General features: G+C 61.3%; 2 protein-coding genes across 3 annotated transcripts; one reads left to right on the top strand and one right to left on the bottom strand.

Moving 5' to 3' along the window:
• Positions 1–6,905: 6,905 nt before the first annotated feature.
• On the bottom strand, positions 6,906–10,496 carry ZNF511 (zinc finger protein 511). The gene is made up of 4 exons (XM_051982809.1): positions 10,360–10,496; positions 9,824–10,177; positions 8,588–8,947; positions 6,906–7,422 (listed from the first exon to the last, which is right to left on the bottom strand). The coding sequence occupies exons 1-4, from the start codon at positions 10,392–10,394 to the stop codon at positions 7,347–7,349; spliced, it is 825 nt and encodes a 274-aa protein (XP_051838769.1). The 5' UTR covers positions 10,395–10,496; the 3' UTR covers positions 6,906–7,346.
• A 196-nt stretch (positions 10,497–10,692) lies between these two features.
• On the top strand, positions 10,693–21,096 carry TUBGCP2 (tubulin gamma complex associated protein 2). Of its 2 annotated transcripts, none has more exons than XM_051982805.1 (18): positions 10,693–11,304; positions 12,560–12,717; positions 13,090–13,218; positions 13,422–13,598; positions 14,412–14,571; positions 14,813–15,020; positions 15,614–15,813; positions 16,159–16,348; positions 16,653–16,798; positions 17,154–17,334; positions 17,666–17,846; positions 18,089–18,261; positions 18,448–18,576; positions 18,842–18,962; positions 19,308–19,451; positions 19,555–19,683; positions 20,322–20,485; positions 20,927–21,096. In XM_051982805.1, the coding sequence occupies exons 2-18, from the start codon at positions 12,568–12,570 to the stop codon at positions 21,036–21,038; spliced, it is 2,694 nt and encodes an 897-aa protein (XP_051838765.1). In that variant the 5' UTR covers positions 10,693–11,304; positions 12,560–12,567; the 3' UTR covers positions 21,039–21,096. The 2 variants fall into 2 exon arrangements, with proteins under 2 accessions (XP_051838765.1, XP_051838764.1); XM_051982804.1 differs by having other exon boundaries at positions 10,693–11,308.
• The last annotated feature ends 1,522 nt before the right edge of the window (positions 21,097–22,618 follow it).

Genomic DNA, 22,618 nt, shown 5'->3' with positions numbered 1-22,618 from the left:
GGATCAGACTAGACCATCCTGGTTAGCAGCCAGGCTAGGACCTTTCTTGGGAAGCTCTTCTAGTATTCTTGAGACCTCTTCTTAATCTCTTCGAGTTGTTAAATCCCTAGCTTTTTTTTTCGTGCCCATTTTTGCACAATGTTCCCTTGATATCTCTACTTCTCTTGAGACCTTTGTCTTTCCCATTGGATTGCTTTCTTCTATGTCTTTGCGTTGCTCATTGGAGGAAACCTCATCTCTGGGTGCTATTCTCTGAAGTTCTGCAATAAGTTGAGCGTGACTTTTCTTTTCCTTTCTCTTTTCCTTCTTTCCTCAGTTTTCTCCAAAATCTCATCAGACAGCTTTCTCCCACTTCTTTTTTCTTTTGTTTAAATTTATTTATGTAGTATTTTTTCTCACTTATATTTAAAACAATTTGTTTTGAAAACGTTTGAGTTCCAGATTATCTTCCTCAGCCCCCATCAAGAAACCACATGTGAAAGTATGCAAAACATTTCCATATAACTGAGTGTGGATCACAACATAGCATTTTCACTCTTTTTGTTGTTCTTTGTTTGCATTTTGTTTTCTTTTTCTCATTTTTTTCTTTTTTGATCCGATTTTTCTTATGCAGCAAGATAATTATAAATATGCATACATATATTAGATGTAACATATATTTTAACATGCTTAACATATATTGGATTTCTTGCCATCTAGGGGAGGAGGAGGGGAGAAGGAGGGGAAATTTTGGAACACAAGGTTTTGCAAGGGTCAATGTTGAAAAATTATCCATGCATATGTTTTAAAAATAAAAAGCTTTAATAAAAAAAAATAAATAAAAACTTTTCCAAAAAAAAAGTAATGCTGTGAGGAAAAAAAAAAAAACATACATCTCCCATCCTAACGAAAGAAAGGGAAAAAAACCTCAAGAGAAAAATAAACTAAAAGACAGAGAGCATTCTTCAATCTGTATTCAGACACAATCAGTCCCTTCTCTGGGTATGGATAGGATTTTTCATCATAAATGCTTCACAATAGTCCTGGATCATTGAACTGCTCAGAATAACAAAGTCATTTACAACTAACCAACCCAAAACATTGTATTACATTGTATACAATACATTTCACTTTGCTTGAGTTCTTGGATGACATTCCAGGTTTTTTTCTAGAGCATCCTGCTCATCATTTCCTATAGAACAATACTATTGCAGTTTAATCACCTAACAATTTATTTAGCCATTCCCAAATTGATGGGCATGCTCTCAATTTCCAATTTTTTGCCCTGAAAAGAGAGCTGCTATGAATATTTTTTGTATATGTAGGTCATTTTCCTTTTTAAAAAAGGTATCTTTTGGTATTCACACCAAGTAGTAGTATTGTTAGGTCAAAGGATATTCATGAATTAATAGCCTTTTGGGCAGAGAGCGGATCTTTTGATCATTTGTCAATTGAGGCATAACTCTTTTTTTTTAATATAAATTTGACTCAGTTTCTTTTATGTTTAAGAAATGAGAAATCTGCTTCAAAATTATTTTTTCAATTATTATTGCTAACTGTATTCCCCCCTACTTATTCTGTTCTCTCTCTCCTATTACCCTAGCCCTCTTCAAAAGTGTTTTTCTATTGACCACTCCCTCCTCCAATATGCCCTCTCTTTTATCACCCTTGCCCCTTCCCCTATCTCATTCCCCTCCTATTTTCCTGTAAGATAGAGTTCTACACTCATTTTGACTGTATTATGTTATTTCTTCTTTGAACCAATTCTGATGAGAGTAAGAGTTCACTGACTCATCCTCTCCTCACCCTTTCCCTCCACTGTAAAAGCTTTTTTTTTTTTTTTTTGCTTCTTTTTATGGCACATAATTTATACCATTCCACTTTTCTTTTTCCCTTTCTCCAATATATTCCTCTCTCACCCTTTCATTTCATTTTTAAAAAGATATAATGCCTTCATATTCAACTCACACCTGGACCCTCTCTATAGAGTCCTTCAAACTGCCATAATAATGAGAAAGTTCTAATAAGTTACAAGTATCATCCTCCCGTGTAGGGATGTAAACAAATAAACCTTATTAATCCTTTGTGCTATCCCTTTCCTGATTACCCTCTTATGCTTCTCCTGAATAGTGTATTTAAAAAAATCAAATTTTCCATTCAGCTCTGGTCTTTTCATCGTGGATGCCTGAAAATTCTCTTTTTTCAGTGAATGTCCATCATTTTCCCTGAGGAATTATACTCAGTTTTGTTGGGCAGGTGATTCTTGGTTGTCATCCTAGCTCGCTTGCTCTCTGGAATATCATGTTCCAAATCCTGTGTTTCTTTAATGTAGAAGCTGCTAAATCTAGTATTGTCCTGACTGTGCCCCACTATACTTGAGTTGTTTCTTTCTGGATACTTGCAATACTTTCTCTTTGACCTAGGAGTTCTGGAATTTGGCTATCATATTTCTGGGAGTTTTCATTTGGGGATCTCTTTCAGGATGTGATGCATGGAGTCTTTCAATTTCTATTTTACATTCTGGTTCTAGAAAAACATAACAGTTTTCCTTGATAATTTCTTGAAAGATAATGTACAGGCTCTTTTTTTGACTGTAACTTTCAGGTAGACCAATAATTTTTAAGCTATCTTTCTTGAATCTATTTTCCAGGTTAGTTGTTTTTCCAAGTAGATAAGACACATTTCCTTTTGTAATTTTTTCTTTTTGTTTATTTGTTTGTTTTGCTTTATTTTTTTCTTGATTTCTCATAAAGTTATTAGATTCCATTTTCTCAATTGTAATTTTTAAGAAATTATTTTCCTCAGTAAGTTTTTGTACCTCCTTTCCCATTTGGCCAATTTTGCAATTAAAGACCTTGTTCTCCTCATTAGCTTTTTATATTTCCTTTTGTGCCACTCTCATTTCTTTTCCTAATTGTTTCTCTATCTCTCTTACTTGATTTTCAAAATTTCTTTTTAGCTCTTCCATAACCTGAGACCAATTCTTATTTTTCCTGGAGACTTTGAGTATTGGAGCTTTGACTTTCTTATCTTCTGAGTGTGCTTTGATCTTCCTTGTCATCATAGCATGTAGAGGGCCAGTATTTAATAAGTCCATGTACAGAAAGCATCCAGTGCAGTTATTACTTGAGACCTGGACTGGACTCTTCCTCTACGTGGACTTATCCAGTCCTGGCCCTCTACAATAGTAACTTTCTATGGTCAGAATCTTTTTTCTGTTGCCTGCTCATTTTCCTAGTCTGTTACTCAGTTTTTAACTCTTTGTTAAGCGGGGCTCTGCTTCCAGGGTGCCCTGTCCCAAGCTTCAGGGGTTTTGTGCAGCTGTGTTCAGAACCAGGAACCTGACCAAAGCCCTCTTTTCTGCCCCACTGTAAGATCTTCTGTGCTAAAGCAAGAGGGTCCAAAGAGATCTCCTCCCCTTCTTTTTCTTGGGATTTTGCTGTTGTTGCTGACTCCTATGTAGTATAATAAACCTTTGTCCAAGCAGGCCTGTACTTAGGAGAAGAATCACTTCTTCTGGAGAAGCAGTTGGTCCCAGAGCTGCTAGGTCTTCAAGGCCCAGGGAGGTCAAAGTCAAAAATGGAACTAGGATGAGTGCTCCCAACTGGAAAATGAGGAGCGAGAATCTTGTGGCGCTGGAAGAGAAAACAAATGGGAGAAAGGATATTTGTGAAGTGCCGAGCCCCGTGTTTAACACGGAAGTGGTCAGGAAAGGCTTCTTCCTTCCCTAGTGAAATGGGATGAAAGCAAATATAAAAGGAAAACTGAACGACCGGTCCAACTCATCTTTTTTGGACAATTTATCTTTAGACTTGATTTCCCTGAGGACGGGCCCTGGTTTTGGCCTTTCTTTGTATTCCACAGCTTAACCTCCCGTCAACACACAGAGGAGCTTAGGAAAGGCTAGGTGGACTTTCAGTTACATGAAATTTAAAAATGAAGCATAAGAGAAACTGCATCAGACCAGCCTTCAGGGAGCCTCAGGGTAGAGCTGTAGGGATGAACAAAGAAGGAGGGGACTCTCAGGCAGTGGGGAGTCCCCTCGACAACTTCGGAAAAGATGAGCAGGGCTTGAAGGGTGGCCTTTCTCCTTTCCTGGGGAGGCCGAATGCTCATCCCTGTTGGAGCCACTCCTGGCAATGCTTGTTCTGTCCCAGCTTTGTTCCCTTCTCTTGGTCCCAAGGGACGTTGGAAGCTTCCGTCACGAGCAGTGTGGAGTCACAAAGGGCCAGGACGTCGTGATGATGGGGACGACGCCGATAACGAGTATTTCTTTAGCTCTCAAAGGATTGAAACGAAAGAGATGGCTACGTCTTTTAAAGAAACACCTTTAAGAATCACTCTTAAAATTAATGTGAAACCCCTGGGGAGGCGAGAGAGACAACAGCTCAGCCTTCAAGGAGCTTCCGAGGAGGGAGGTTGGGAGAGGGCCCGAGGAGCTCACAGATGAGTGACTGTGGGATCTAGAGCCAGCAGGGATCTGGGGGCATTCACGTGGCTGGGGGGGAGGGGAACCCTACGGATGGGGGGGAGGGATCCGAGGCAGTCATCTCATAGGAAGTGACATTGAGCTCAGCTTCGAAGACAGCTGTAGCTTCCAAAAGAAGTGGAGAAATAGAAGGACATGCAAGCAAAGGCATGGAGGTGGGAAATTAGAGTGCGGGTAGGAGGAGCAGCAAGCCAACTTAGCCAGAACTTGCCTGTGTAAAAGAAGTACCAGGCAATGAGCCTGGAAAGAGCTGGAGCCAGGTGGGGAAGAACTTTCTTTTTTAATTAAAGCTTTTTATTTTCAAAACACATGCGTGCCTGACACCACCGACCCTTGCTAGCCCCCCTCCCAGCCCACCCCTAGGTGGCAAGCCAGCCAATATATGTTATACATGTTAAAATATATGTTAAATCCAATGTGTGTAAACATATTTAGGCAATTCTCTTGTTGCACAAGAAAACTCAGATCAAAAAGGAACAACAATGAGCACGAAAATGAAGTGAAGGGAACAGCATCAGACAGAGTGCGAATGGCGCGTTGTGGGCCCCACTCCGTTCCCAGAGTCCTCGCTCCCCATCACTGAACAACTGGAACCGGTCTGGATGCTCTCCCTGATGAAGGGAGCCCCGGCCGTCAGAAGTGATCATCCCGCCCACAAGCAAGATGGCAGCAACGACTGGGGCCCATGAGGGAGGGGAGGGGGGCGCTTTCCAGGCAGGGCATGAAGTGAGCGGGTCTGGAAGAATGAAGGGCAGAAAGGAGGAAAGATGCTGCCTGGGGATATTGGAAGGGGTCCATTCGAGGAGGGGAGGGGGGGAAGGGCAGAGTAGGACCGGGGGTCATGGCTTGGCTGACCCTCCATGACCCTAGGGAGGCTTTCCTGGCAGGGCTCTTGGAGGGACCCCGAAGGCTGCCTGAACTCGATGATTAGCAAGCCCTGAGCTCCCCTCCTCGGCCGCTGCCATGGGCAGAGGGGATGGAGATTGGGCCTATTCAAGGCCGGTCACCCTGGGCCTGTTTCGGCAACTGGAAAAGGAAGATCCCAAAGGGGATCCCAGTGCTCAGTCACGGGAATGGAAGAGCCTCCCTTTCAGTTTAGCCAGAAATAGTAAGAACTAAAGAGGTTTTCTAATGTAAAAAGCTTTCTAGACTTGCCCTCCCTACAAGGTGGATTAGGTCCAGAACAAAAGGGAACAAAAGGATTAAGGGCAGGAACCGACCTTGCAAAGCAAGGAAGGGCCTGGCCCAGCCTGGATCCACCTAAACACTGGGAGCTTCCATTCAGAGGGAAATGCCCCATCCATTTTCCTTTCCCCATTCAGAAAGATCTGATACCTCCCAACGGCAGGAGGATTAAGCCCCCCACATTCCTTGCCCTCAGCCAAGGTTGGAGCTACCGGGAGAGGCCCCGGCGCCACCTCCAGGGCTTTCCCATGGGCGACGCTGGCCCTGGTGGGTGGGGGCCTCGAGGCTGGGGGTGGAGGAACCAGTGGCTGATCAGACCCAGGAGCTCCTCCGGGAACACCCGGCAGGGAAGGGTCCAGCGGTCCCAGTCATGGAGAGCTGCCATGGCTGCTTTACCCCCTTGGACGGGACAAATGGCAGTGACCCACGGAAGGTGAGGAGCCCGGTAAGGGGGGAGCGGGCCAGGGTTTTGCACTTGGGACCCCTTTGCCCATCCCCCATTGCAGACCAGAGCCACCGGCCAGTGGGGAGGTGATGGGGGAGGGCAAGCCAGGTGAACTAGAGCTGGGCTGGGGCTGCCCAGAGACACCCGCAGAGATGGTAATTCTGTCTGGGAGCGAGGGGTCCAGGGCCCAAAACCCAGAGGAGAGTGACCAGTCCAAGGCTGCAGAGAGCTCCAGGACCTTGAGGACCGAGAGGGGCCCCTGAGGTCACCATGGCGAGCTGCTCGGCCAGATGCTGAGGTGGGCGAGGGCAGGGGAGGCAGCAGCCCCCTCTTGGGGGGCGTCGGAGGAAGGGTTTCCCGGGGTCACCCAGGGACCAGGGTGGGTGCAGACAGGAAGCAGCGGAGCCGGAGCCCGCTGCCGGCACTCGCGTGCCCCTCTCCTGCTTCGGCCGGGCCCTTCCAGAACCTCCCAAGGAGCCCTCGTCCTCCGGGTCCCGTTGGGCTTTCCTTCGGGGATTTTCTCCCAGGAGAAGGCAAGCTCCTCGCGGGCAGGGACTCCCCTTGTACCTGCCCCCACCAGGGCCTGGGAGGCCTGGGCGGCCCCGCTGCTTTGGTGCAGAAGGGCCCGGATTGGGGATCGTGTAAGTGACTACAGCCGGAGCCCAGAACCAATCTCGGGGGGAGGGGTGAGAGGCCCCCGAAGTGGAGGGACCGGGCTCTGGGAGTAGGACCGGGGCCTTTTCAGAAGAGGATGCTGGGAAGGAGTCCCCGCTCTGCGCTTACAAATGGAGGCCAGCCACAGGAGGGTTGCTTACACAGACTTTATTTAGGGTCACGGGGTGGGGGAGCAGTCCCTAGAAGGTCCCAGGAAGGCCCGGAGCAGGCGCAGCTGCTGTGGGCAGGAGCCTTGGGGGTCCTCCTGGGAGTCCTGGCGGGCACACCAGGGGCCTGTGCTTCACAGACGGACGAGACAAACACACAGACAGACGAGGGGTCCTCCTGGGGAGGAGTGAGCAAGGGGTGGGGAGGGGAAGAGGCCTGGGCTGGACTCAGCCGGGTCCGAGAGGTGCTTGGCCGCCCCGACGCGCCCGGGGCTCGCGATCAGACCAAGGAAGCAGCACCCCCAGGCCAATCCTTGAAGGTGGAGGCACCTCTGGGCTGCTCGAAGCCCAGAAAACATGCTTCTGGGAGGGGGGGGAGAGGGGTCCTGCTTCACGGCCCCAGGTGGCAGCCCAGCCCTGCAGGTGCTCAGTGGTCCTCATTACTCTCCTCTGCACTATCGAATCCTCCAGCCGCCCCTGGGCCAAAGCCAAGTGTAGGGCCGCTGGAATGAAAAGCAGACTCGGGGTGAGCCCGGCACTCGAGACCCCTCGCACACAGTTCGATGGCTTACAGAGGCCCGCCCCCCCCCAGTCCAGATGGGGGCTCTTGCCACTGGTCAGGGGTCTGCCCTAGGAAGGGGAGGGCCTCCAGCTCTCTGCCGCCTCAGTGGGCCTCCAAGGCCTGCGAGCTCCCAACTGCCCTTCCTGAGACCCGTGCCCTCCTCCCCGTTCTCCCTTGGAAGCCCCAGATGCTGTTCAGGAGGGGCCCGGCCCTGAGGGAGCAGCCACCAGCTAAGCCAGCTCCTTCATGGCTGAGAGATCGCCATCCGATGCTCCAGCAGCAGCTCCCACCCTCCCCCCTTGCCCTCAGCCTGCCCAGGAATGGGGGCCCTTCTCCATAGAGAAAGCCCGGGGAAGCAGTGTCCCCAGCGAACACGGGCCATCCCAGTGACACGTCAAGGGCCATCGCCGCCGCCGTCTCTGCTTTGGTCCAGCAGACCCCGGCCCGGCCACCCCCCTAGAGACGCCCTCCGCTGGCCAGCGAGTGTGGAAGATCCCCAGACCAAGCCCCCTCTCCTCCCTGAGCTGCGAATGCGTCTAAGTTTTATCCCTCCTCAGTGAGTCGGCCCCCAAGCAGATCTCAGGCCGACCCCAAGGGAAGGCTGGGAAACGTGTGCTGAAATCCAAGTGTAACTGGGGAGGCAGGGCTTGTCCCGAGAGCCTCACTTCAAATCCCCTCAGACTGGCTGTGGGGTCTCTGGCTGCCTCCGTTTGCCTTTATTTCCCGTAAACTAATCCCCTCCCTCACTGTGGTGGGAGATTCTAAGGAGACCCTGTGGCCCAAAGGGCTCTGTGGATGCTGCTGTGCGATCACCCAAGTGCTGGGACCTCGGGCTCCTCCTGGGTCCCCTGGGGACGTCTGTGTGCTGCAACAGGAGGCTCTTTTGTGCAGTGTGTGTCTGTAGCGGGTTCTGGGACCCTTTGGGGGAGGGGGAGGGTGTTGAACACGTTTGAGAAGCTTCCCGCCAGCTCCCAAACTCAGTGAGCCGAGAAGTGTCCGGCTCCGCGATCCCAGCCCCGCGCTCCGGCTCTCCTTTGGGCGGAGACTGAGGGAGAGACCCGGGGGCGGGGATGGGGCAGAGAAAGGCGGACTCCCAGGCTCCTGACCTGAGGCTGGAGATGTCATCCTCAGGGGGCTCGGGGTCACTGCCAGCCTCGGACTCGGGATCCTCCTCTTCCTCCCCCATGTCCTCCTCCCCCATGGGCTCCTCGTCAGGTTCGTCCTCAGTCTCGTCCACCGGCTCCTCCTCAGCCTCCTCCTCCACGGTCTCCTCCATGGCCTCCTCCGGCTCCTGGCCGCTGTCCCCTCCAGCTCCTACTCCCACCCCAGCGCCCTGGGAGGCAGAGGCTACCGAAGCCGAGGCAGAGGCCACAGAGGCGGAGGCGGAGGCCGATTCCTTAGCAGAAGCCTCGGAGGCGGACCCCGCAGAGGCAGAGGCCGAGGATGCAGAGCCCTGCTGGCCGGAACTGCAGAGGAGAGGGACTGGGGCGTGAGAGCCCTGCAGCCCCCCCCTCACTGATGACGCCCCTCTGGCGTCCTCTGTAGATGCTCAGGCCCGGATGTCCACCGCCCCTCCCCGGCCCCTCCCCCCACCCATCCCTCTCGACCTCCCCCTCCCCTCGCTCTCCTCCGGCCCCCGCCCCCTCTCGCTCTCCTCGGCCTCCGCCCCTTCCCTCTCCCCTCCTCTTTCCCCCCACCTCCATTTATCCCCGCAATGATCAGCCTGCCCCCTCCTCTCTCCACTCCCCCCTTCCCTGTCCATCCCCAATAATGATCGCCATCCCTCCTCTCTCCCGCTTCTATCCATCCCCGATAATGATCGACATCCTCTCCCGTTTCCATCCGTCTCCAATAATGATCGACATCCCTCTTCTTTCCCGTTTCCATCCATTTTCAATAATGATCGGCATTTCTCTTCTCTCCCCCATTTCCATCTATCCCCAGTAACGATCGACATCGTTCTTTCTCCGCTTTCCACCCATCCCCAATAACGATCCACCGCCTCCCTCTCTCCCCCACCCCTATTTACTCCAATAATGACGGACCACCTCCCCGTTCTCCCCCACCCCCATCCTTCTGTAATGACGGACCACCTCCCTCCTCTCCCGTTCCCCCACCCCTCTCGGCTCCCCCATAATAATCGACCACCTCCCTCCTCTTCCCGCTTTCCCTCCCACCTCTATCCATCCCCCGTAACGATCTTGTGGACCACCTCCCCCTCTCTCGGTTCTCCCCTTGCCCGTCCCCCCCCCCCCTCCTGCTGCCCTCTGGGCTCCCTCTCCCGCCCGCTCCTCTCTCCACTCCCCCCACGGCCAGGGGTCCCCCGCCGCCCCTCCCCCTACCTCTGGTTGTCCGGGGGCGAATCGAACCAGAGATGGGCGGGGTAGTGGTGGATGCGAATCAGATGGTCAGTCTGCTCCTCGGGGCTCATGAACTTGTCGGTGCAACCCCACACCGGGCACTGGTAGTAGAAGGGGATGGGGCGGCGCTCGCGCGCGGCCGCCGCCCGGGTAGGCGAGGACGGCACGGTGCCGTGGCGCTCCAGGAGGTGGATGTCCAGCAGCTGGTCCGAGGGGAACGAGCGGCGGCAGAAGGAGCACGCGTTCTGGTGCAGCGTCTGGTAGTGACGCACGTAGCCCGGCAGGGAGTCGAACACCCGATCGCAGCCTCCGATGTGGCAGCAGTAGGCGGGCACCCTGCGGGGAGAGCCGCTCGCTAGCCCTGGTCTCCTCCCGCCGCCCGCCGGCTCATCGGCCGCCCCTCCGCCGCCCATCGCCCAGACCCTCTGCGGACCCGCCGCGAGCCACGGCAGCGCCCGAGAATCCCGGACCCTGCCGGGCTGCGGCTTCCCTATCCCCGGGGCGGACGCCGAGACAACCTTCGGGTGCTCAGAGTGTCTCGTAGGGTCCCCATCCTGGAAAGCGGAGGGCCGAGGAGGGCGAGACCAGCGATGCGGACCAAGCCCCGATCACCACGACGATGACGAACCTTTTTCTACGACGAACCTTTTTCTTACCTCCCACACCCTGCCCACCCCCCGCAAACCCCGCCTCTCCGCCTCAGTCTAGCCGCAAACCCCGCCTCTCCGCCTCAGTCTGGCCGCAAACCCCGCCTCTTCGCCGCAGTCTGCCCGCAAACCCCACCTCTCCACCTGTCCCTCACCATAAACCCGCCCCGCTGCCTGTCTCTCACCGTAGGCCCCGCCTCTCCGCCTGTCTCTCACCGTAAGCCCCGCCTCTCCGCCTGTCTCTCACCGTAAGCCCCGCCTCTCTGCCTGTCTCTCACCACAGACCCCGCCTCTCCACCTGTCTCTCACCGTAGATCCCGCCTCTCTGCCTAAGTCTCAAACCAAGGCTCCACCCTTGCCTTAGTTTCACTCCAAACTCTGTCCATCTTGCTTTAGTGCCCGCCCCAGATCCCGCCCCTCAGCCTAGCTCTCATTCAAAGCCCTGCTCTGAGCCCACGTGACCTCAAACAGCTGGTGTCCAGGCGCAGGCTCAGGGCTGCAGGGCACGAAGCAGAAAGGGGTGGCCCCTGGCAGCTAGGTGGTGAAGCACGTGTAGCTGGGGTAGAGGGGGTGACTCGGAGGATATCCCCAAGCCGAGCCTGGGCCCGGGAGGGTCAGCAGCCCGGGGGACGCTCCATTTCTCTCTATTCTTTTCCCTCACTGTGCCCCCGGCGGGTCAGAGCCCGGAGGCGGGAGGGAAAAAAAACCTCGGAATTTCACTTCCGGTCCAGGAACAACTTCCGGGTCGTGCCTGAGCCGGAGGCGGGAGCCGACCGGCACTAAAAGGGAGCTCCGGAGTGGCCGCGACCGGCTAGGGTGGGTGAGTGAGGAAAGGACCCCCCCCTCCCCCGCGGGTGGATCCGGGTCGGAGCTCCCGCTCCCCGCGTCTGTGTCCTGCCCCCTCCCGCGTGCTGGGAAGCGCTGCAGAACTTCCGGTCTCGCGGCCCAAATGAGTGTGTCTGTGGCCCCGGGACGGAGCGGCCTCAGCGGGGCTGGAGACGCTCTTCCCTGCCCTAACCCGCACTCCCGCGGGGCGCGCGCTAGCCCGGGGCCGGGCGGAACCACTACTGAGACACCGGACGCAGCCGGCTCCTCTCCCCTCTCCTCCCCCACTTGGACCCTGGGCGGCTGCTGCCCCCCCCCCCCGGACCCTGGACAGCACCAGGACCCTGGACAGCTCCTCTTCCCTCCCTTTCTGCCTTCTTCCTCCCCCGGGGGGGGGCAGCCCCAGCCAGCCCGAGCCAGTCCCAACTCCTCGGCGGCTCCCGTGAAACAGAAGCTGGTTCCCCAAGGAAACGGCTCCTTTGGGGGCGCCTTGTAGGGCAAGGGTTATCTATGTGCTTTACTGAGTTTTCTGAGAAAACTGCCACGAGGGGGGGTCCATGGGAAGGGGCCGTTCTCATTGTGCCAGCAAAGCCTCTTCCCGAGGGTCTGCGGCTCTCCAGCTGCCTCCAGGACCCTTCTTTGGGGGGGGCGCCCGGCTGCTCTCCCTCCTAGCATTCAGCAAGCACCTTCCCCATCCCCCATGAGGGGAGACAGCGAGCTCCGGGCCTCTGTCCGCCAGGGGTCGATTCTCGGCTCCTCCCCCGTTTCCCAGGCCCGAGGCTCCTGCCTCAGCCGTCGTTAGCCCTCATCCCCCCCCCACCCGACATGCCTCTGAATGTGTCAGGGCCGCGGAGGCGCAGAACCCTCAGGGCCCCCCCAGCCCCACCCGGGACGCGGGCCTCCCCGTCATCTCCCCACCCTGCACAGAGCGGGCTCTTCCCAAATGTTCCCCCCGGAACCGGAGCGCCCCAAGAGAGGGGCCTGAAGTTCTCCCTGGTGGCCGCCCGCTTCTGGTGAGATAACCCTGGCACGGTGCTCCGCCCCTTCTCTCCCAGGTGCCCTTTGGCTCGGCATAGAAGCAGTGGACAGGCCGGGCCTCGGGGTCTCGGCGCCTTCTTGAAGTGCGTCTTCCAGATGTTGAGTTAGGGGCTTGAGGGTGTCTCCCACTCCCCCCCACCTCATTCGGCCCCATGTTAAGAACGCTGGTCTCCTTGCGCTCACGGGAGTGATTGTGTCTGTCGCCCAGCCGGAGACATGAGCGAGTTCCGGATTCACCACGACGTGAACGAGCTGCTGAGCTTGCTGCGTGTGCACGGAGGGGATGGAGCCGAAGTCTACATCGACCTGCTGCAGAAGAACCGGACGCCCTACGTCACCACGACCGTGTCCGCGCACAGCGCCAAAGTGAGCCCCCGCCCCCTTGGCCTCCCGGCGCTCGGGCCCTCTGTAAGCCTTTGTGGGCTTTGTGGCAGCGCGGGGGAGCCCGAGGTCCTCTGGCCCCCAGCCGGCGACCGCCAAGGAGGTGCCCGCCGGCTGTGGCCGAGTGAGAAATGAGAAAGATGATGCTCGGAGCATCCTGAGCCGACCTGAGTGGCCCCGGCGCCCTGACAGACGCGCACCTGCTCCCGTTGTAATCACTGACTGAGCTGTTCGTCCGGGGGTGGGGCGAGGGGTGCCTCATGCACCTCCAAAGTGTGGCCTTGCGGGTTGGGGGAGGGCGTTGGTTGACTGTGCCTCCTTCTGGGGCGGCGCGCTGACGGTTACTGTGCTCCCCAGGTTAAAATAGCAGAATTTTCCCGGACTCCCGAAGATTTCCTGAAAAAATATGACGAGCTGAAATCAAAGAACGCCCGAAATCTCGACCCGCTGGTCTACCTCCTGGCGAAGCTCACGGAGGACCGAGAGGTAGCGAGCTTCGCGGGAGAACCCCCGGGGTGGCTGCTCGCCCGAGGGTCGCAGGCGAGGGCAGAAGGGCCGGACTCCGATCCCACCAGGCGACCTTTCCCACCGGGCCCTGTTCCCTGTCCGTGCCCAGACCCCCGGCCGTGGGGGAAGTTCGATCAGAAATCACCCCTGGATCCGACGGAACTTGTGTGCTTGTGTTCCAGACGCTTCAGTACCTGCAGCAGAACGCCAAAGACCGGGCCGAGCTGGCCGCCGGCACCGCCGCGAGCAGCGGCCCCCACTTCAGCGTCCCCGCGGCGGCGTCCAAGATCTCCATGCAGGAGCTGGAGGAGCTCCGCAAGCAGCTGGGCAGCGTGGCCACCGGCCCCAACTTGCAACAGGTGGGTCCTGGTCTCTGTCCGGCTCCGGCCTCGGGAGCCCCGGCTGCCCGCCCAACAGGGGTAGCGGAGAATGGGGCCGGGGGCTGGGCTCCCGGGCACTGACGGTGGCGCGTCCTGGTTGGCGAGGGCAGCTGTCAGTCAGGCTCCTGCCGAGCTTTGAAAGCTAAAGCGAGGAGGCCCTGGGGGCTCCCGGGACAGGCGGGGCAGAGCAGCGGAATCGGAGACAGGCCTGCCTTTGAGAACAAAATGCCCCCCAGGGGAGAGGTCCAGGGAGGGAGGAGGAAGAGGGTCCTGTGGCCCCAATAGCTGGGAGGGGTCGGGGCTGAGGGAGAGCTCTCGCCCCTGAAGGGGAGAGAGCGCAGGAAGGACCAGGCCTGGGAGAGGGAAGCTGACTTGGGGTCCGAGTCTGGCCGGGAAAAGCGGGGAGAGGAGCCTCTTGGGGGCCCGCCAGCCAGCCCCCTTCCCTAGGGTCACCTTTTGACCCAGAACTCTTCCTGCTTCCGGTCTTTTCTGTGCTGTGTCCTGGTGGAGCCCGGGATGCAGCCTCCTCACCATGACCTCGGGCAGCAGGGTCAGCGAGGGTCCGGGCAGCTGCAGCCTAGAACCCCCCGAGGGGAAGAGGAGGCGCGCCCCAGTTCCTTCCCTGCCCTCGGCCCTGGAGGGGGCGCCGGGCCGGGCCCCGGCTTTGCCGGACCCTCGCTCCGTGCGCCCCCGGGCCTGGGGTGACTGTGGCTGCGAGCAGGCCGTTCTCCCCTGACGTCCCAGAGGGAAAGCCCCGCCTGGCGGTTTCCTCACTAACAACCCAAACCCCAGTCTCAGGAACTGACGCGGAAGCTGCTCCGGGACAAACAGAGCAAGAGGAACTCCGGCCACCACCTGCCCGTGTTCCCCGCCTGGGTCTACGAGAGGCCCACCCTGATCGGGGACTTCTTGGTGGGCTCCGGGGTCGGCTCGGACTCGCCCGCTCCCATCGGTACGTCGGCCCGGGAGCCGGAGGACTCCCCGCTCTTCCCCCCTCCTGGGGCCCTTTGTGGAATGCTGGGGGGGCCTCCGCCACAGGGCCTCGCTGCTGGGCAGCGTCATCCAGAGGGGCTTCTCCCCCTCCTCCTCCCTGTGTGAGGGGGGCTCCCCGGGACCCCGTCTTTGGCCACTTCAGTCTCTGCTCCTCCCGCCCAGAGCTGGGAAGTGACGGAGCTCTGTGCCCTTTCCTGAAGGCAGCTTGCCCTTGGCCTCCCAGGAGGCCGCGGTGGTGGAGGACCTGCTGTACCTGCTGGTGGGCGTGGACGGGCGGTACATCACGGCGCAGGCGCTGCTCGGCAGGCAGAGCCGCACTTTCCTCGTGGACCCCAACCTGGACATGTCCGTGAAGGAGCTGGTGAACCGGATCCTCCCGGTGGCCGCCAGTTACTCCACAGTGACCAGGTGCGCGCCTGCTGTCGGGCTTGACCCTCCGGGCCCCGGCCCAGCCTCCCTCCACCTCTGCCCCGTCAGGACTCCTGCCAAGAGAGGCTCCCCTTCTCCCCCGGGGGCTCCGCCCGCCTTCCTTCGGGTTTGGGGTCAGAATGTCCGGGTGGCCGGCCAGGCCCCCGGAGCCTCCATTACCGCAGAGCCGGCTGGGCCTGGGACGGCGGCTGAGCCCCTCGCCGGGGCTGCCCTTGGTGACTTTGCGCCATTGGGTCGGCCCCTGATGTGCCGGGGCTCGGCCCCTTCTCGTGGTCTGACCCCTGCCTCGTGGGCCCAGGCTCCTCTCCGGCCTCCCTGAGCTGACCTCCCCTTCCCGGCCGAGACTTCCCGCCCCTCCGTCCTGCTCCTCCTGGGCCCCCGGCCCCTCGTCTCCCTGGCTGTCCCTGCCAGCCCCGCCCCGGAGCCCGCTGGCCCTAAGCCCCGACAGCCGTTCCCCTCGACCGCAGGGGGCCACCCTGTCCCCAGGGGGCGCTCTTCCCATCGCCCGGGGTGGGCGGGCAGGGGGGCGGCGAGAGGAGCCCGGCCTCCGAGCCGCCCGGCCTCCCCCGCAGGTTCATCGAGGAGAAGTCCTCCTTCGAGTACGGCCAGGTCAACCACGCCCTGGCGGCCGCCATGCGGACACTGGTCAAGGAGTACATGATCCTGGTCACTCAGCTGGAGCACCTGCAGAGGCAGGGCCTGCTCTCCCTGCAGAAGCTCTGGTTCTACATCCAGCCCACCATGCGCACCATGGAGATCCTGGCCTCCCTCGGTGAGCCGCCCCGGCCCCTGGGGGGGCACGGCCACCCGGCTCCCAGAAGGCCTCGGGGCGTCAGGAGAGAGCCCCGGAGCCTCGCCCTCCCGGGGGGCGGAGCCGCCTCTGCAGGGAGTCGGGGTGGGAGGGGCTCCGGGGGGGAGGCAGCGCGGCGGCAGGGGGAGGGTGTCCGTGACCCCCGGCCACAGGCCCCCTCAGTGACCCGCCGCTTCTCGGGGAGGCTCTCGGGGCTTGTCGGCCCCGGCCGTTTCCCGTGGGTCCCCGGCAGGGAGAGGGGCCGCCCCGGCCGTTCAAGGCTTCTCCCGGCCCCGCTCAGGGAGCGGCTCCCTTCCCTTCCCGCAGCCACCTCTGTGGACAAAGGGGAGTGCCTGGGGGGCGCCACCCTGAGCCTCCTCCACGACCGGAGCTTCAACTACACGGGGGACAGCCAGGCCCAGGAGCTCTGCCTCTACCTGACCAAGGCCGCCAGCGTGCCCTACTTCGAGATCCTGGAGAAGTGGATCTACCGCGGCATCATCAACGACCCCTACAGGTGGGTGCGCCCCGGGCCCAGGCAGTGCTTGTCCATGGGAGGCCGCGGCCCCCGGCCCCGGCCCCAGATGGGCCCCCCCTCACCGTGCCCCCCTCCCTCATCGTGCCCCCCTCCCTCATCGCGCCCCCCCCCGTCACCGCGCCCCCCTCCCTCATCGCGCCCCCCCCCGTCACCGCACCCCCCTCCTCACCCCCCCCACCGCCCCCCCCACCGTGCCCCCCTCCTCACCGCGCCCCCTGCCGGCCAGACACGAGGGGGAGGCTCTGTGCCCGAGCTCTCGCTCACGCCTCTCCCCCCGGCCCAGCGAGTTCATGGTGGAGGAGCACGAGCTGCAGAAGGAGAAGATCCAGGAGGACTACAACGACAAGTACTGGGACCAGCGGTACACCGTGGTCCAGCCCCAGATCCCTTCCTTCCTCCAGAAGATGGCCGACAAGATCCTCAGTACAGGTGGGGGGGCTTCTGTCTCCCTCTCCCCCGTCCCTCCTCCCACCCCCACCTGGTTCCTGGGGCTCTGTCTGTCCCCTCACACGTCTCCCCGCCCCCTCCCAGCCCTTTGCCCTCTTGCTCTGGGTGAGCCCGGGCCACAAGGCAGGGCTTGACTTCCGCGTCCTCCCCGTCCATTGCCTCTGGGGGCCGGGAGGTCCGACCTCTCACAGGACCCCCTCATCCTTCTGTGAAGGCTCCTTTCAGTGGCTGTTCCCCTCCCCCAACCGGGTAGTCAAGTAGGGGGCAGAGCCGGGGCAGGGAAGGGCCGCTGACCGAGGGCTGGGGAGTCCCCCGAGACCGGCCCCCCTCCTTCCAGGCAAGTACCTGAACGTGGTCCGAGAGTGCGGCCACGACGTGACGTGCCCCGTGGCCAAGGAGATCGTTTACACGCTGAAGGAGCGCGCCTACGTGGAGCAGATCGAAAAGGCCTTTAACTACGCCAGCCGCGTGCTGCTGGACTTCCTGATGGAGGAGAAGGAGCTCGTGGCGCACTTGAGGTATGGCCGGGGCCCCCTCCTGGTGTGGGCCCCCCTGTGTGCCCCCCCCGGCACAGCCCACCCCTCTGTGTGCCCCCCCCCCAGCACGGCCCACCCCCCGTGTGCCCCCCCCGGCACGGCCCACCCCCCTGTGTGCCCCCCCCGGCATGGCCCACCCCCCTGTGTGCCCCCCCCGGCACGGCCCACCCCCCTGTGTGCCCCCCCCTGGCACGGCCCACCCCTCTGTGTGCCCGCCACGGGATTCCCCCTCCTGCTGTGGGCCCCCCAGCACCTCCTCGGAGCTCCAGCCTCTGGGGGCCCGGCTCGGCAGCGTCTCCCGGGGTCTCCGCAGGTCCATCAAGCACTACTTCCTCATGGACCAGGGCGACTTCTTCGTGCACTTCATGGACCTGACTGAGGAGGAGCTCAAGAAGCCCGTGGACGACATCATCCCGACCCGGCTGGAGGCGCTGCTGGAGCTGGCCCTGAGGATGAGCACGGCCAACACGGACCCCTTCAAGGACGACCTGAAGGTGGGGGCAGGGGCGCCCCGGGGCTCCGTGAAGACCAGGCCTGGGAGCACAAAATTGGGGAGCACCGTGAGGTTCCAGGAGCACAGAGTCGGCGTGGCCACTTCCGGGCCTTCAAGCTGCAAGGGCCCGGCCGGGGGTCTGGGGCGGGCGCCCTCACTGCCTCCCTCTAGGACCCTGCCTTGGGGACTCGGGGACAAGGCTGGCCCTGCTCCAAGCCCCCTCCTTCGTTTCCCCCCTCCCAGATTGACCTGATGCCCCATGACCTCATCACGCAGCTCTTGCGCGTCCTCGCCATCGAGACCAAGCAGGAGAAGTCGATCCTCAGCGCCGACCCCACAGAGCTGACCCTGAGCGGCCTCGAGGCCTTTTCCTTCGACTACATCGTCAAGTGGCCGCTGTCGCTGATCATCAACAGGTAGGGAGCAGAGGGACCTCTCGGAGCAGGGGGGCCCGCTTCCGGCCCGGCTCCTTCCCCCTCCCGCCACCCGGGGCCCCCCAGGGCCTGTAGAGGGGCAGCGACGTAACAGGCGTGTGCCCGTGGGGGGGGCCCATCCCGGCGTCGCCAGGCCCCCCTCCCCACCGGCCCCCTCCCTCCGCCCAGGAAGGCGCTCACGCGCTACCAGATGCTCTTCCGCCACATGTTCTACTGCAAGCACGTGGAGCGGCAGCTCTGCAACGTCTGGATCAGCAACAAGACGGCCAAGCAGTTCTCCCTGCACTGCGCCAAGTGGTACGTGGGCCCGTGGGCCCCTCTGCCCCTTCCCGGCCCTCACCAACCGCCTCGGTGCCCCCCCCGGGGAGGGGGCGGGATCACGAGAACCGGGGGCCGACAGAGATCCGACCCAACAGAAACCTCGGGACTCCTGTGGGCGGGGCCTGCGCATCTCGCCCTCTGCGGGCTGGTGTCCACGGAGACGCCGCGCCTGTGCCCCCCTCCCCCAGCGTGCTCGCGGAGCCCTGCGCACACGCCCAGCCCCCTGCCCCGACCCCCTCAGGTTCGCCGGGGCCTTCACGCTGAGGCAGCGCATGCTGAACTTCGTCCAGAACATCCAGTACTACATGATGTTCGAGGTGATGGAGCCCACCTGGCACATCCTGGAGAAGAACCTCAAGTCGGTGAGCGCTGGGCCCCCGGGGGGAAAAGGGGGGTGCCATGTCCCTGACCCCCGAGGGAGGGGCCCGGGCTGCCTGTGTCCCCCCGAGGGAGGGGCCCCCCAGGGGGGCTGCCTGTGTCCCCCCGAGGGAGGGGCCCCCGGGGGGGGTGCCATGTCCCTGACCCCTGAGGGAGGGGCCCGGGCTGGGCCTTGTCTGTGTCCTCCCGAGGGAGGGGCCCCCGGGGGGGGGGGGGGCGCTGTGTCCCTGACCCCCGAGGGAGGGGCCCCCCAGGGGGGTGCCGTGTCCCTGACCCCCGAGGGAGGGGCCCGGGCCGGGCCTGAGGACCGCCCCGCTCCCCCGCTCCAGGCGTCCAACATCGACGACGTGCTGGGGCACCACACGAGCTTCCTGGACAACTGCCTGAAGGACTGCATGCTGACCAACCCCGAGCTGCTCAAGGTCTTCTCCAAGCTGATGTCCGTCTGCGTCATGTTCACCAACTGCATGCAGGTCGGCGGGGTGGGGGCCGGGGGGTTGGGGGGGCCACAGGGGGGGCTCGGAGCGGGGCCCCGGGCGGCAGTGCCTGCCGCTCTCACCGGCCTCTCCCCCCCAGAGGTTCACCCAGAGCATGAAGCTGGACGGCGAGCTGGGCCGCCCCCCCGCGGAGCCCGGCACCATGCTGGGCCCCCCCACGGAGGCCGAGCGGGCCGAGGAAGCGCTCAAGAGGAAACTGGCCACTAAGGTAGCGGTCGGGGGCCGCGGGGGGAGGACAAGGAGCTGTGAGGGGGGGAGGAGGGGCCGCGGGGGGAGGACAAGGAGCTGTGAGGGGGGGAGGACAAGGAGCTGTGGGGGGGGGAGGAGGGGCCACGGGGGGAGGACAAGGAGCTGTGGGGGGGGGAGGACAAGGAGCTGTGAGGGGGGGAGGAGGGACCACGGGGGGAGGACAAGGAGCTGTGAGGGGGGGAGGAGGGGCCGCGGGGGGAGGACAAGGAGCTGTGAGGGGGGGAGGAGGGGCCACGGGGGGAGGACAAGGAGCTGTGGGGGGGGGAGGACAAGGAGCTGTGAGGGGGGGAGGAGGGACCACGGGGGGAGGACAAGGAGCTGTGAGGGGGGGAGGAGGGGCCGCGGGGGGAGGACAAGGAGCTGTGAGGGGGGGAGGACAAGGAGCTGTGAGGGGGGGAGGAGGGGCTGCGGGGGGAGGACAAGGAGCTGTGAGGGGGGGAGGAGGGGCTGCGGGGGGAGGACAAGGAGCTGTGGGGGGGGGAGGACAAGGAGCTGTGAGGGGGGGAGGAGGGACCGCGGGGGGAGGACGGCAGACTGTGGGGACAGGGCAGCGGGGGAGGAGCACGCGGCCGCAGGCTCAGACGCGGGCTCTCCCAGCACCTGGCGGAGCACGTGGACGCGCTGCAGATGACCTCCGGCTTCGAGGCCACCATCACCAAGTTCGACAAGAACTTCTCGGCGCACCTGCTGGACCTCCTGGACAAGCTGAGCGTGTTCAGCACCAACGACTGCGAGCACAGCATGGTCAGCGTCATCTCCAGGTGCGGGCGGGGCCCCGTCCCCCTCCCCCTGCCCTTCCTGCTCAGGCCGCCCCCGACCCCTGCACTGAGTCCTCTGGGAGGTCATCCCGTACTCGGAGGGGAGCTGGTGAGGGGACCCCCGCCCCTACCAAGAGGGGGCGGGGCATGTCTCCTGTCTCTCCCAAGCCTCCCATGGCTCTGCTGACCCTCCCTGGCTGCCCCACAAGGGGTCTCCCCCGGGCCCGGCACCCCAGCACCGCCCCTCCCCCCCACAAGCCTGGGCTTTGCCATTTCCTCCGGGGAGACATCTCCAAATCAATCAGCACAGGCCGAGTATTGATGGGACACCGGCTGTCTACCAGTGCTCCTCGTCCCCACCTCCAAGCTCCTGCCGGGAGGGGGATGGGCGCGGGCGACTCGGGGGCGGGGGCCCTCACGCGGTCCCCTTCCCCCTCCCGACAGGCTGGACTTCAACGGCTTCTACACGGAGCGCCTGGAACGCCTGTCGGCTGAGAGAAGCCGGAAGGCGGCGGCCCCGATGCCCGTGCCCAGGACGGCGGTGCCCGTGCAGTGAGGGCAGCGCCTGGGAGGGCGCCGTAGGAGACAGAGATTAAAAGCATATTTAGGCCGAAGGGTCTCCTGTGTGTGTGTGGGCCCCTGGCTGAGCGGAGGGGGAGGGGGGCCCGCACTGGGATCAAAGGGACACCTTGGGGGGGGTCAACCAAGAGGCGAGCAGCACCGAGGAAAGCGCTCGGGAGGCCCCGGCCTCCCCCCCACCATGGGCTGCCACCCAAAGAGGGTCCTTGTAGGGCTGCGGGTGTGTCCCTCTCCCCTCCCCTGCTCCCCACCCTGCCCATGGGCACTTGGGGCCAAAGCACTGGGGAGGGGGGGGGCCACGGCTAGGACACCATGGGGGGGTCCCTCAGGCACCGTCCTCCCCGCAGGGTCCTCCCTTCCCTTCCCGCTTTTACTATAGAGACCCATACATGTACACGTACACAGGCCCCTGCACACGTGCACACACACAGGCCTCCGCACACGCATGCAGACACGTGGGCAGTGCGCACGCACACACACATACACATGTACGCACAAGCCACGCCCGCCCGCCCGCTCCCTCCGCCCGACAGCCTTGTCTGTACCGCCTGGGGTGGCGGGAGCCGCAGCCCCTTCCTTCCCTCTCCCGGACCCCGGGCTCCCGCCCCAGCAGAGGGCGCGCTCCGTACGGCGCCCATGCGCTCCAGGCCGAACCGACACGGGCCAAGACGTTCCCGGGCTCCCGAGCTGTGGCCGAGCGCTCGCGTTGATTCGCCCAGTCCCGATGGGACGCGCTGCAGCTCGACTCTAACCCGGTGATGTCACTGGGGGGGGGGTCTGGGAGGCTCAGTGGGGTCCATGGAACCTTCCCCTTCTCTGCCTCCAGAGCCTGCTTCTCTTCGCAGTGAGGGCTCAGGGTCCCAGAGTGCCCGACAACCCCCTTCCCCCCGTTGGCCCGAGTCCCCATCCCAGCCCCGTGTCCTCGGAGCCGCGTCACTCAGAGAGGAAGCAGAAGCACCAACTTGCCCTCGCACTCAGGCCCGGGGCTGGGAACACTGGGCCCACGTTCACCCCCACGCTCCCAAACAGCGTCTACACCGCTGGGGGCTTCCCTCCTGCCTCCGGCACCCGGCCAGAGGTCAGAGCTATAAAGGGCAAGGGCAGGGGAGAGAAGGGAGGCCCCTCTGCACCACCCCCCCTTGCCTCAAGATGTGCCCCGGGGGCTTGTGAGCCTCTGCTGCAGCCTCCTCCTCCTCTTCCTCCTCTTCCTCCTCCTCCTCCTCCTCCTCCTCCTCTTTCTCTCTCCTCCTCCTCCTCCTCCTCTGCTCTCCTTGTCCTCCTCCTCCTCTTTCTCTCTCCTCTACCTCCTCCTCCTCCTCCTCCTCTTTCTCCCTCCTCCACCTCCCTCCTCCTCTGCTCTCCTTGTCCTCCTCCTCCTGGACCATCTCCTCCTCCTCCTCCTCCTCCTCGGGCTTAAAGGATGCAGTTTGAAGCTGACTTTAGAAAGGCCCGGAGTTACAGACGGAGGCTGCGCCAGGGAAGGCACGTGCGCCCGCTGGGCAGACGCCGGAGCCGGGCGGACACCGCACACAGTGCGGCTGGAAGACCCCTCGTGGA

Source organism: Antechinus flavipes, chromosome 2 (assembly GCF_016432865.1).
Source record: "Antechinus flavipes isolate AdamAnt ecotype Samford, QLD, Australia chromosome 2, AdamAnt_v2, whole genome shotgun sequence".
NCBI classification, from domain to species: Eukaryota; Metazoa; Chordata; class Mammalia; order Dasyuromorphia; family Dasyuridae; genus Antechinus; species Antechinus flavipes.
Note: the sequence above shows the minus strand (reverse complement) of the source record. Positions and strands in the feature narration are given on the sequence as shown.